The sequence below is a fragment of the Zalophus californianus genome, chromosome 7 (genome assembly GCF_009762305.2).
Source record: "Zalophus californianus isolate mZalCal1 chromosome 7, mZalCal1.pri.v2, whole genome shotgun sequence".
Lineage (NCBI taxonomy): Eukaryota > Metazoa > Chordata > Mammalia > Carnivora > Otariidae > Zalophus > Zalophus californianus.
The window spans coordinates 92,049,550-92,064,798 of record NC_045601.1 but is presented as its reverse complement, the minus strand read 5'-3'; the positions used below and the strand labels follow the sequence as shown (position 1 = coordinate 92,064,798).

Here is a 15,249-nt window from a genome sequence, read left to right as displayed (position 1 = left end):
ACCAAATAGAGATTGTCACTGACATCATATTCCTGAGGGATCAAAGTAGCTAAGATACCTTTTGAGTTGGATATATCCATTTCTCCGACTTCAGTTGAGAAAACATGTTGTTTTGTGACTTTCTTTCTTGTTCTTCTTAATTTACTCATCCTGCTGGCTTCAGTCTCATTACCTTCATCTCTCGTATCCTGTAATAATTCATAGACAAAAAGCCAAATAACAGATCTTGCATGCAACTAAATTTGGTTGTCAAGAAAGTATGACAATTGGAGAGCTAAGTTTTCAAGTGAATATAAGAGACTTTGATAATGAGGTAAATTTTGTCACTTCCACATGCTCTTGAATAATTCAAAATTAAGAAACCCAATATTCTGCTTACAGTCAGGATATTCTGCACCCCTTTTATATGTGGTATGGGAGTGTCATTAAATAAATTAAGATCTTGTCCAATGAGTGAAGATTTCTATCTTTATTTTTTACTCTGGGATATTTTATATTATCCATTCCCAAAAATATTTTACCAAACCCAATTCAGCTTCAACGTCCTCTTTTTATGATTTCCATCTTTTTTAGAATCTCTAACCTTTTGACCAAAAGTACAGGTACCTGAAGAATTTAATTTTATTCTTTTTTCTTACCCTCATCCTTATTGCATCAATATTTACTTTACTTCAAAAAAGCAGTTGCATTCACAAAATACTATTTTTTTGTATGTGTAAAACAAGTGTTATACTCAAACAGTTTTATAGCTTGGGAAAATCTAAAAAATATTTTAAAACAAAATAACCTAACTTGTACAATCTAGTTCTAATCCTTGACAGAATTCCCTGATAAACCTGCCAAGGAGTATTCCCAGCAAGGAGCTGGGCAGTGAAGCAGGGGCCGAGGGGTGAAGAGCTCAGGCATCTTTGCACCAACAGGGGGCAGAATCACCCCTGACGTCCCAGGACATAAAAGCTGACATCGATATTTTTATGTTTTTTACGAACCCTCATTATAGTTTGAAGGGAGAAGAAAGGGGAAGAGGCAGGGTGAAAAACTATAGTCTAACATTTTGAGCTATTGTCTTTTTGAAGAGCAGATTCTGAAAGGCCCCAAATCTTGGAGCAACTTCTAAATACGTGTGCAGAGTGGTTGCTGGGAACAGCTGTACCCATTTGTCAATACCAATTCGGCCTCCAAAAGCCAAAAGAAGAAAAAATAATTTAACTTGTATTTATATGTAATTATGACACATTGTTATTATTGTTACTATGTTTAAAAAGATATATTTTGTAAGATAAAATCTTTTTTGTCATTTTAAAATTTCACATCTTAGAAAATTGTGTTCCTTTTTACTCCAGATAATTTTGTATTTGGATGATGTGATACTTATTGTGAGATACAGTAGTTTATTTTTTTCTAGCAGTTTATTATTTTATTTAAATATTTTTCCAATACACTCCTGATAGAATTCTGACAGTGATATACTAGCCTTATTGTACATATGCACCATTTCTAAAATTACATTGCCAGAAATACACATTATGTAATTGCATTTTTGATAAGTGTTTTTATAAATACATGACCCTAGCTTTATTAAGAAGTCTTGTTTAGGGGTACCTGGGTGGCGCAGTCAGTTAAGACTCTGACTCTTGGTTTCAGCTTGGGTCTCATGGGTCCTGAGACCGAGCCCAGCTTTGGGCTCAGCGGGGAGTCTGCTTGAAGATTCTCTCCCTCTGCCCCTCCCCCTGCTTGCACGCGCTCGCGCACTCTCTCTCTCAGATAAATAAATAAATCTTTAAAAAAAATAGGATATGTTAAAAAAAGAAGAAGAAGAAGATAGCAGGAGGGGAAGAATGAAGCCGGGGAAATCGGAGGGGGACACTAACCATGAGAGACTATGGACTCTGAAAAACAAACTGTTCTAGAGGGGAGGGGGCTGGGGGGGTGGGTTAGCCCGGTGATGGGTATTAAAGAGGGCACATTCTGCATGGAGCACTGGGTGTTATACGCAAACAATGAATCATGGAACACTGCATCAAAAACTAATGATGTAATGTATGGTGATTAACATAACAATAAAAAAATTTAAAAAAACTAATGATGTAGTGTATGGTGATTAACATAACATAATAATAAAAAAACAAAAAACAAAAAAAAGGAGAAATCTTGTTTAGAAATGAAATACTTGGTCAGGTATATAAATACAAAAGGATATTGAACAGACTAACATTTGTGTTCGTTCTACCCATTAGGGATCCCCTTACATACAGATGAAAGGAATCAAATAAGATAGACTTTAAGATTTCTTTCAGCTTTAAACTCTAACCTGCAATTGAATAACAATGTGCTAAAACTGAGCACTTTGTCAGGCACATTTCTCAGCATAACCCTCAAGGTAATAGAATCTCCATTTTACAAATGAAAAAAGTGAGACCCATAATAACTTGCCCAAGACCACAATAGTGAATGAGAGATGCAGGTTACAAACAGGTCTTCCAATTTCCAAAATGCCATTCTACTTCTTAAATGCCAGAAATTTGAGTTTAGAGAAAGTTCATTTTAATAACATTCACCTGCTTTCATATAGACCAGATCAAAAGGGAAAGTTTAAGAAAAAACCAAGACAATTCACCTAGTTACTAACCTGAGATTTTCATCAATAAAGGCCCAAGAACTAAGTCATAATATATGCCTCTGGCTCCAAAGAATTTTTTTTCAAATGAAGAATACATTTAGCTCAGTCCTTTGAATTTTTTTTTTATATACAAGGATGATCAAAGTATAGACGCAGCTCTAACAGCTGAACCTAATTTATTGGATCCCTGGCTTACCCTGCCCCTGGTAGAATGCTTTTATTCTCCTAAATCTTTCAATTGTATTTTGTTACAATATGATAATGTTTCAGTAAAAAAGCCTACTAGCCAAGATTCATGAAGTTTGGGTTCTAATTCTGACTTGTCCACTAAGTAGCAAGTTCTTCTGGAGACTTGTTATTTTCATCTGCGAACTCTGCTATAAATATAAATATACCCAGCAAGTATATTCACATTTTACAAGTATTTTCATAACCAGGCAATATTTTATATTTCATTTAATACAACAACATCAAGGGAACATTTATTATTACCTACATTTTGCCAAAGCAGATATAGGTCCACAGGGGTTAAGTGATTTGTTCAAGGTCATATGACTGCCAAGGAAGAATGGGAATTATATGAGGAGCTTCCCACATCACTATAGCCAGACAGTTGAACTGGAGTAAATTTCACTTCTGTTATATAATATTATCTGTATGACTCGTAAAAACGTGTTGACTCAACTTCCTCTATTATATATTCTTTTTCATTTGCATATTTTTTATAACTCTTCTCTGTATAAGTCTTAAAACCATCTTAAGTCACTACCAGCTTAAACTTCATCCATCCAGACAGTGAGGACTATGGGCAACCTCCTGTGGTAAGGCAAAGTCAAAGAAATAAACCAAATAAAACATGGTATCTTTCATAAACAGTCTTATAATTTAGTACAGGCAATCAAGTGTTGTTATAGAAGTTTAAGGCTTCTGTTTTGTAAAGAAAGGGACATAGTTCAGTGTCACCTTAGTTCAGAGATAGCAAACTCAAATACCAGACAGATAACAAAGAGACGCAGAGGGCTGGAGAGTGACCACCAGAGCTGAGACCCCTTTCCAGGAAGAAGCCCCCACTTGGCTCCAGCCTATCACTGCCATGACAAAACATGGCCCCGGTGTTGCCAGTTTTCCAAATTTCCTATGAATGCCAGAAGTCTGGATTTTTGTGTGAAATTTAATGATTTTTTTAACGTTGGCAATTAATTTTAAAGTATAAGGTAAGGAATAAAGAAGAAAAGAAAGTTTCTCAACTTCCACACAGCGAGGTGTCAAAAAGACTTGAATGCAGTTCAGAATATGTAGCCTTTCAGGGCACCTGGGTGGCTCAGTCGTTAAGTGTCTGCCTCGGGCTCAGGCTATGATCCCGAGGTCCTGGGATCGAGCCCCACGTCGTTGGGCTCCCTGCTCCGTGGGAAGGCTGCTTCTCCCTCTCCCAACTCCCCCTGCTTGTGTTCCCTCTCTCACTGTGTCTCTGTCAAATAAATAAATAAATAATCTTAAAAAAAAAAAAAAAGAATATGCAGCCTTTCTACAGGCCCCAGGCAAGAGGACAACAGTGGCCATGAATCTTTTCCCTAGCACTGGTATCTAATGTGGTACTGAGAGATGATGCTCAAAACATTTAACTCTTATGACAGCTGATAAAAATCAAAAAATGCTTTTATTGTATCTACTATATGTCATCTCTCTTCTAAATACTTTGCATGTATGAATTCATTTAGTCTCAAAAACAACCCCTTGAGATAAATATATTCTCTCTTCATCTGAGATATGAGGACAATGGAGTCAAAAAGACTAATTAGCTCAAAAATCACATTTCTCATCATTGGTGGAGCTAAGATTTGAACCCAGGCGATTGGCTCCAGAGTTCAAGTACTTAATGCATCTTGAATGAATACCATCAGAATATCCCTGTGTCATTGTTGGGGTGCTGGGAAGCCAGGGCAGGGTTCTAGAGAACCCCTACAGGGCCAGATGTTAACTCTTTAGTTGATGGATCATGGAAAGGTCCAAATGCCCAAGAGGATTAGTAGGATAACTCTGGAAGTTAAGAGGGTTGGGATGCATGGGTGACTCAGTCGTTAAGTGTCTGCCATCAGCTCAGGTCATGATTCTACGGTCCTGGGATCAAGCCCAGCATCGGGCTCCCTGCTCAGGGGTAGGCCTGCTTCTCCCTCTCCCACTCCCACTGCTTGTGTTCCCTCTCTCGCTGTCTCTCTCTCTGTCAAATAAATAAATAAAAATCTTAAAAAAAAAAAAGAAGGTTGAGAGGAGCCTTAAGGGACTCTTGTCAGCACCTGCTTACCAACTAGTTTAGAAACTTTTCACCATTTATCACATATTCAATAATATATTCCCAATTTACAAATCTCCTGGTTGCACCATTATGTGGGACAAGCAGTGCCTGATGTATAGTAAGTACTAAACAGATGTTAATCCTGATTATTATTACCTACGCACCATGCATTACTGGGGATCTCTGTTGGGAAGATACCTCATTCTAGGTTACCACATGGGCCCCTCCCTGACTCACAGGAGATGGCTCTTACTAAATCAGGCACTAATCCCTTATCTGAACAGCTCTAGATTCTGAACAATAAACGAGGAGAACCTCTCAGAGAGGTTAGGGTATATCAAGCAGTCTGAGGGTTCTCAGAGAGGGTACTGTGACCGATACACTCATGCTCAGACTCTGGTACTGCTATTATTAAACAGGCAGAGTATTTTATAAACTGTCTTTAGACAACCAGGGAAACTAGACCAAGCTTAAAAAGAAGAAGGGACACTTAACCTGAAGATAGAGGTGAAGTAAACCAGGTTGGAAGAACCACAAGCATAAGTACAGATATGCAATTTCATTTTGATCGCATGGCATAAATATGCAAATCTAATTCATGCTTAATTTAGACAATCCCAAATTCTACTACAACAGGTTGATCCTGACTTGATTTGATGTTTCCAGAGAAAGGCTTTTCCTGCTTCAGAAATGTTTCTGCTATCATTCCATTAGATGACTCGTTTGCTCATACATGGGACTGGCCTTAAAGAATGTTTCATATCACAAGAATTTTCATTATTCATGTCTTTCTCATCACATTGTTTCTTTCGAAAGTTGTTTTATGGTTTAATATAAGTTTGTCATTTTGCATTTCAACTCAGTGGCTTCATCAAATTAACTAAAAGAGGTTTCACCTAAAGGGATCCTGCCAACCATTAAATTTAGACCCTAATTTGACCTAATAAGTTTCCCTTCAGTGTATTAGCTGGTGTTATTTAGATTCTAAATATCACTGACTTTATTCATTTGATTTTAATTTTCACTAACAGCTACCTTTTTACTACTGATACTTTAAAAACCTTTGTTTTGACCTCTGTATACTGGCAATAGTCTGAGGTATAATCATTAATGCATTTCCCAAACACTTTGATTTCATTAATGGTAAGGGTGCCTGACAAAGAAAGCAAGCCCAAAAAATCTCATCAAGTTTTAACCTCTGTTAGAAATAATGGTAAAAAAAAAATCAATGATTACCAAATGCAAAAGAATTTTGAATGTGCCTTCAGTTTCCTTAATGTGTGCTCTTCAAAGAAAGAGGGAGGAAAATGTATTCAAAATATTTACAGAAGAGATACTTCAAAGAACACATCGCAAACTTACATCGACTAATCTAAAAATATCCATACCTGTTAACTACTAGTTCTACTTCTGGCAATTTGTTCTAAGACTATAATACAAAATATATAAAGTTCTATGCATGTCCAATGCCACCTTTGTTATAACGAAAACTTGAAAGCAGCACACATTGAAGTGGGAAGAGTTAAATACGTTGTGGTAATTCTGCTCAATGAATTCGCCATTTAAAAATGAGTGCTTCCATTTCCTATCTGTGTGACCTGGATTACCAGAATGGTTACAGGAAACTGTCTTCCCTCCTTTCTCCACTTCTCCCCATCCTCCAGACTACTGCTCATGGTGCTTCTTTAAATCACAATTTTGGTCTTATAATTTCTCTGCTTGGGATACTTCCACAATTTTGCATCACCTTCAGGAAAAATTCAAATTAGTATTCTCTGAGACCCTGCAAAGGCCAGTCTCACCAATCCCTGCAGACTCCATAGCTAGCCGCTTTTATGCACAAACTTTATCTCCATCCGCAAAAAACTAGTTTTATCATTCCTCTGACCCACACTGTTTTCTTCGTTCCTAGGCTCTTATCGATTATCTAGTTTGTCCCAGGGAAACAGTTATCTGCTCTTCTGGTCATGGCTCAAAATGAACACCCTGGACAACTTGCTGTAGCCGCTTCATTCAAAGATGGTTAATTTTCTCAAATTCCCAGGGAAAGTAGATCCCTTATTAAATTTTAAATCTGTTTAAAATAACTCATCATTATTATCTTCTTCATCACAATTGGTAAATGTTTAGCCTCCTCTTAGAGATCTTACTTAGTGCTTTGTAAAATAATTCTCAGTATCATTAACTCTTCATTTGTATACTTTTTTCTCCACACCAAAAGGCAATGATTAATTTAACCTAAGTATTTTGGTTCCTTCGGTGTCAAGACTATATTTAGGTGTCCTTCTAGAATTCAGGATCATTGCAGCTATAAAACAAGGAACTACCTATAGCCCCCATATCCACTTGGGCAAAATGGGGTAGAGATGATGTTGACCTGACTACAGTAACGGCTGTGGGGGAGAAAATGAGCATACTACAGATGTTTTCGGGAGGTAGATTGGCAGTCCGGTGACAGACTTGATATAGGAGGTGCAAGAGACAGAGGGTCAAAGGTGCCAGGCAGATTTCTGACTAGGGAACTCAGAATGAGGAGGAGACCTGAGAGTGGAGCTGCTGGGTCCTGTTCTGAATACATGGAATCTACGATAACTGTATCATCTGAAGGTATCCAGCGAGCATTGGCCACATGGGTCAGAATCCAAAAGATAAAATGGAAGGAAGAAAGCATAGCCCTGAAAGTGGTGGGAATCCTTAAAAGAGAGAGCAGAGACTGAGAAAATAAGACGACTGAGATAGAACTGAGAAACAATAGTATTGACTAAGAAGGCGTAGGAATGGAATCCCAAAAAAAGCCGTCAGAGTAAAAATGACCAGAAGGTGAAAGAAAAAGTTGGACAGAGGGGTTTCATTGATAACGAGAAATAAAAGCTGTATTAAAAGAAGGGAGCACCAATAGGGCCTACTCCTGAAACTATAAACAAGGTTGCTATTAAGACCAGACCATTGTATTTGCGACCCAGGTCCCTCAAGGCATCGGTAAAGCAGGTATGGTGGGAGGACGTCAGCAGCAGCCAGACTGCTGTGAGTTGAGGAGGAATGAGAGGTGCTTCGTCCGGGGTCTACATACGATAAGCATGCCAGATATGTTCTCTATCATCAAAGGGAGACAGTCAGGAGATAAAACTCAAAAGTAAGAAGAAGAAGGAGACAAACGCAATGACCACTGGGAAAGTGCATAGGGGTCTGACTCAGAAAAGTTGATGTTGCTCTTAGGAAGAACAGACTTACACATATTTAAATGCTTTGTGAAAGGAGTTAATAGAGGTGTTGAAGGGAGAAGAAAAGGGATAAAGCAAGGTCCCTGAAAGGGTAGAAAAGATGGAAACTAGAGTTGAAATGAAGGGATTAACTTTAATATAGCCTCCTCCATAAGAGGAAGAGAAGAAGCTAGAATGTTAGGAGGAGAGAAGAGAAAAAGTAAGGAGGAAAGGAAAATTCGGGGGAGGAGAGGACAGAGGAATTTCAGATGACAGAACTGAGTCTCAGGACAATTAAGGTGACCCAATAGGTGGCAGAATCTGAAACTGAAACTAATTTTCAACCCTTGATCTTTCTTGTCTCTTCTGGATAAGAAAGGTAGCCAGTTACGGAGCTTCCAATTTTCTCTGCTAGGTGGGAAATGCTCAGACAGTATACATCTGGAAGACTAAAGCTTTAAGGAGAATGGAAATGGTTTGCCATCATCATAGCAGAGAAGGTGAAAAAAATGAACTCAAGGAACAAAAGTGTTCAGTGCCCCACAGAAACTGGAGATTTTTAAGTTATAGTGGCATCAAATCTGCACAGGTAAACTATTTTTCCTCCAGCAAAGCTCTTTCAGAGAAGTGAAAAACACAGGATTGAGGTTTGGTGAGAATACAAACTTAGGAAGACAATGACAAAAATAAGTTGAGGATATTTGCAAGAAAGACTAAAATAATGAGATATGGAATCCAAGACAGATGGAATTGGAAACAAACTCAGGAAAGACTGACAAGGGGAACCTAGATAAGGGCTCGGAGACCCCTAGAAGGTAGCATATTAAATGTATCATTGAGCTGAATATATTGACTAGAATAAAATAGAAATTGAGTAAATATTTTCTAATAAATGAATGACAACCAAAGCCTACCATATTGAAATATAAGGCCAGAAGGAAATTTTGACTCAGATCTCGCCTTCATGAATGATTCAAAATGAAATATCTTTGAATGTCCAATAGGATCTGATGATAACTCAGTAGGTTGATGTAATCAAAACACTTTTCCTAGATAAAATATTACATGGACTCCCTCAGTTTTCTGAAGAAGAGGTAAGAGAAAAACAAGCGCTGCTGGTGACAAGCTGCTCCACAATGACTCTGCCCCTTTACCCCATTAATTCCACCTTTCTTTCAAGATTTTTTCACTGTATTTATCCTCAAAGCCACACCTTATCTTCAAGGTTATAATTACTCCCTTTAGACATAAACAAAATCTTATTTCCTATGCTTCCTCATAGCATAACTAAAACATGTGATATTTCAAATGAATTTTCTAAACATTAAGGAACAATATAAACTAAAATTAAAAAGAACCAAAACTACAAAATACTTGCTTTCTATTGTCTTAGTAATTAAATATGTTTTCTTCGATTCTGATCTGTTCCCTGTTTTACTCAAGACCAGTCCAAAGTATTCTCCTTTTTAGGTTTCTAGTTCACCAGCCAGATAAATAAGCAACACTTGGAAACTTGTTTGAAACCTTAGAACACTTCTTTATGGCCTAGTAAGTGATTCACTCCTTCAACCAAGCTGTTTCTGCAAAGTCACCTTAGTCTTACACTAAATTAGAGTCCCTGAGATCATTAAGGACACGGACCCAAATGACCACCATTTCCCAACTTAAAGAAAATAAGACACTCTTAGGGAGACATTAACCACAGATCTACTTATCCCTAATACTAGACCTTCATCTGCATATTTGTAAAGAATTTTAATCCTTAAACTGTATTGCATTTTAGGAGATTCCATCTGAATACATGGACTCTCCAGAGATTTTTATTATAATTTACTCTTTATTACAAACGTAATACTCTTCATTGCAAAAATTCAAGGGTCAGAAGCTCACAAAGTAAAATCGAAAACTTAAAAAACAATGAGTCCTCTGTTTCCCTCTAACCTTTAGATTTTTGACAAGCAAATATTTTCAGAAAGAGTTGGTTCTACTACTCCAAGTAAGTCTTATAATGATTTTTTCTAATATAAGTTCTTTAATAATTGTTCCTAGTAATGATTTAATGTGTCAATATTGATTGGGACTAGACGTATTTTGAAATACACCAAAAAGAGAAATTGAAGAGAATAGATATAGTACATTCATACCCCTTGTTGACAGGTGACTTACTGGGGCCACCCTCCGTATGAAATTCATTCATTTACTCAACAAGTACTTAGTGAATATCTAAAAGAGGCCAGGCATATAGGTCTGGATGCTCTGTGAGAGATAAAGATGAGCTACTTGTGGTTCCATTGAACATAAATATAGTACATGATAAAAAGTGGTATAGGTATATTATATGAATGAGGAAAGTACTATGGAACCATCTTCCTGAGGAAACAGCTGTCTTTGAAAGTTGCAGTAACTCCTCTGACTTCACACCTAGCAAGTAGCAGAATCCAAATGAGTAGTTGCAAACTCTTCTTTCATTTTTTCATCCTATTTACAAAATTTACAGGCAATAAAACGTTGAAAACTAAAAACATTGCTTAAAAACTATTGAGCAGTTTTATAAAAAAGGCAGCAGGAAATTCAAATGTTGTTTTTGTTCTTTTTAACTTCACAATTCAACATAGAGTTCAGTAGCATCCCTATCTTTTGAGGTAAAACTAAGCACAGAAGGTAAACACAGATAAATTTCTTGGAAGTTACAGAGAATCAGTTTTACTTAATATCATAGCTAAAAATGGGATGGGCTATTTGTATATGGGTCAAGCTTCTCATCCTCGAGCACATTTGTGGAAGGGGTAGAAGAGTTAGATAGTCAAATGTCAGGAATGACCTAGAGAGTTTCCATTTCTTCCACCACATATGCTCACCACTTTTGCAAAAAAATAACCTAGATCCAAGTTAGTAGGTTAGATGGAACCTTGTTCCACCTATTTATCCACCTCTACCCAAGAATTATAGAGAAGCCATCATTATAAAGAGCTTCTTATGTGAAAGAAATGTCACAATGTAAATAATGCAAAGAGCTCTGCATCTCACTTCCATTCCCAGCAAGATGGCAAAATATGCAACAGCAGCAACAAGCCTGAAACAAATATCCCCTCTGTGGGTAAGGCAATGCAAAATCTGCAACAGAACATTGTATATGAGAAAAGTGTGCATAGCCAATAGTTTGAGAGGGAAAAAATTATTTTATAAACATCTAACACCATGTTATTTTCACAATATGAAGCTAAATAACAAACAAAGCTAAAATAATAAAGGATTAAGAATTTGGCCAATTACCTGAACTTGGTGCTAGCATCAGCTTTCTTTTATACTAAAAAAGAAATCTCCATATTTTCCCAAGAAATGAAGATTCTGTCTCAAAAATATCAGTGTAAATAGGATCCAAGTAATTTTTGAAGGCTTTGTGATGGGCAAAAATGCAACAAATATGTTTCAAAGGTGAGAGAAGATTTATAGAAAAATTTAAATATACATATAGTATGTAATATATATTTATGGCACTGATTTCTATAATACGGTGTGAAATAAGATCCAAGAACTGTCAGTGAAGATATCAGCTAATAGGCTGCTGCAGATAAAAATATTGGGCCTCATCAAAAAGATTATTTTAAATGTGACAGCAGAAGGTGTTCCATCTTTAAAAAAATATGATGTGCTTATGGCTAGAATACTAAATATAGTTCTAGTCACTGTCCGTTGGAAAACATTAATGGGCTAGAAGTGAATCAAGATGTGTTTATTTATATAAATGTATACCACATAGAATTGTTATTATTATCATACAGAAAGGCAAATAAAATTCTACTGCGTGAAAGAAGAAGTGCAAAACTCTACAAGGCTATAAAAATGAAAACTTAGGGGAGAGATTACTGGTCATCTACAACATAATAAAGTATATATGATGAATAACTCCTGTTATTCACTATATTCTGAGCCCTATTCTAAACACTGAACACGTATTAATTCATTTAATCTCTCCACAAAATCTCTTGCAGTCAGTACTATTAATGTCCAAATGAAGCACAGAGAAATCCAATAATTTGTCTCATCTCACTCAGATAGTAAGTAGCCGAGCCAAGATTAAAACACGGGCATTCCGGTTTCGAGGAGTATACTCTTAACCACTGCATGTGAAACACAGTCCTAATTTTTAACATTAAGAGAGGCACTTAAAGGGATATAGATTCGAGGTAAATAAAAACAAATATAAAATGAACTAAAAACCTTGAAATCTAGAAACAAAACTGAATTTTAAGAGACCAAACACGTATAAAATATAAAAATAGAATCAGGAAGTCTTTATAGAGTTGCACAGACAAGCATAAAGCAGGTGAAATTTGGGTAAGTTGCAGTAGGGAAATCTCTAGCCTTGAGTCCTACTTCTAGAAAGTCAGTCATAACCTCCCAGAGAGCTGCACTTAATGACCCAACACACACACACACACACACACACACACACACAGATGATACAGGCTACAGAGCGGAATGAACCTCTGGTCTCACCCAGATGGGATCCATTCTTCCTGCGATATGGAAGCATCACCCCTTTGTGTCTACCTATGCAGGTGTTTTCCTTTGTGTCTACCTCACTGATATTGAGGCATAAGCATCATCTACAGGGCAGAGAACAGATCTTCCCCAACTCACTTGGCAATATCACCCAGCTCAGGACCACACACAAGGCTTTTGATAAATAGATTTTAATTATTATGATGTGCTGCCATTTGCCTCAATTTGCAACTTCATACACACATAGGGTGTACTTTGGGGAATAAGAATGTGTTTTTGATCTATTTTCTGTTCACTACTGCTAAGAATTTGGCTGCATACAGGACTTTATGACATTGTTTTCAATAGAGAATCTCAGTAAAATATTCTTTAGGGAAATACCAAATCTAAGATTAGTAACTGTTCATTTTCGCTGAAGATTCTACCGAGGAATTTGTTCATGTTGGGGAAGTAATCATCCTGGGAGATTTTCTTCACACATACAATTTGCCCTTTTGATTCATCGGGCCTTTGTTCAGCTGCTGTGCTTTTGCAGTTAACCTCATGCTGCGGCTGCTCATGGTACCAGAGGATCTGGTATGGAACAAAATCATTGTCCTGTTCCAGATACTAGTTAACTGGAGATGGAATGTCACACACCATCTTCCTCCCTCCTCCTATATTCTTTCTCTTTCTGAGAATATGACCCTACACAGGGCAGCACAGGGGCTGTTCAATGGAGAGTTGGGTCAAGTGGACACCAAGGCTCACTTTTATTATATCTATTAAATATAATGTTCTATCCCAGTTATCAAGGAATTTTTCCCCAAGAGACAGGGTTTGTCTCTTGCTGTGAAAATTGTGTACTTTAAAATCATACTGCTAGTTTTTCTACTCTCCAATCAACATCGGTCTAGACCGGTCTTGGGAGACTGTGACTCTTAAGGATTTTCACAAAAGCTGGGTCACCTGGAATCCTTGGCTAAAACTACAGGAGGTGGGGATAGGAAACCCAGTTTTGCCATTGGCTCACGAGTAGTAAAGGCTAGACCAAGAAGAAGTTGAATAGTTAGACACCAATATCTCAAAACGGTAATAATGTGCATACTAATTACTTTCTCTAAGCCATCATTTGCAGCTACAAATTTACTTTCAGATAAATTCGTTCTATTAAACAAGTCCGTCATTTGATGCCTTTGACAAAGACAAGACACTGCTCGGCGAGCCACAGCTACTCCCCAGTGAGTCCCTTCTTCACATACTGTTACCCAGTTTCCTTGTGGAAAGTACATTTGTTGTCTCCATCCCAAAGCACACTGCCCATGCTAATTATACATAGCAGTGACCCCATTCTTCCTTAATCGTCTAGATGTCTTTCCACCAGATGGAGGAGTGGGGATCAGGTCTCTTCTCTCTCTGCCACTATTTCAAACACAGGACGTTGGTCTGCCACTGTGCTTTGCACATAGTAGTTTTGCTTCTTGTATTTTATTTTCTTAATTTCATCTAAAGAAAACCCACATCCTCCCAGACTCGACCACAGCGCGCCTCCCAGTCTACATTTCAGTCTTGCAGAATGGTCTGTCAGAAATACAAGAGTAGAAGTTGGGTACATACACATTAAAAACTAGGAAAAAATACTACATGTTGACAGCTATTTTAATATATTCAAGAGCAGATGAGAGGCTATCACTATTTAAAATGCCATGCATTTCAATTACAATTTGAAAATGGGTTCTCACGTTTAGCCACTTAGCCTCAAACCATTTTTATTACAATGAGACAAAAGCTTTGAGAAAAACAAAGATTTTGCTCTTAATAACAACCAAAATAGGCATTAAAGAATTTTATAGCATCCTTACGCTTCTGAAACCCAGTGCCTAATGAAGTTATTTTCAATGATCTTTCAAACTAAGTGAGCTGTTCTAATGCAAATTCTGAATTTTGCTTTTATTATATTTATAAACTCAGTGCTTAGTAGAGGAGAGAGTTTCTTCACAAACTTCTCCAAAGCAGACATAAAACAGGTATAATCATGTTGCCCTTATTCATACTGGCACACAGATAGTTGACATAGAATAATAAAAAGCTTTGCTGTCAGTATTTTGGTAAATAACATTTTAACTGTTAACTTCATACCTCCTGCAGAAGGTCCCCTTCATCATTCATCTCACACTTTTTTATTTAAGTCGACTTTGGAAACCACAGTATCCCCCAACAAATGCATTCAACATGTATTTATATGTATACCTGAAACAAACACTGCAAATGATGAATTCCATGGAGGCTCTTTCCAGAGGGGCCTGGCAGGTAATAAAAGATAAACATCAGACTCTGATGTGTCAGGCCCAAAGCACAGGATGCTGGAAACGCACTAGAAGAGTCAAATGACAAATGCTCATTTATGCCTGAATCCCTACAAACAAAGGACACTACAATGCTTAAAACTGTGTTGATTGACTTTTTCTCCAACATACTGAATTTTATTATATAACAATTGTATTCTAGAATAAAATCTATTGTTAGACTCAGATGATGACACATGGATTAGACAACTAAGCAATCACGGTCCACAGCAAAACACAAATGGAAAAGAACAGCTGTGCGTGACCCAGATTTGTACCAATGGCAAAAACCCACTCATTTGTAAT

The 15,249-nt window shown here is 37.1% G+C and overlaps 1 protein-coding gene across 1 annotated transcript in view; it reads right to left on the bottom strand.

Moving 5' to 3' along the window:
- LGSN (lengsin, lens protein with glutamine synthetase domain) overlaps positions 1-14,781 on the bottom strand; it is a 28,658-nt gene extending 13,877 nt beyond the window's left edge. The window contains exons 1-2 of the mRNA XM_027602801.2: positions 14,738-14,781; positions 59-188 (exon numbers count right to left, since the gene is read on the bottom strand). Coding sequence (XP_027458602.1) covers positions 59-188; positions 14,738-14,767 — 160 coding nt within the window. The 5' untranslated portion in view covers positions 14,768-14,781. The remainder of the gene's footprint in view (positions 1-58; positions 189-14,737) is intronic.
- Between the last annotated feature and the right edge of the window lie 468 nt (positions 14,782-15,249).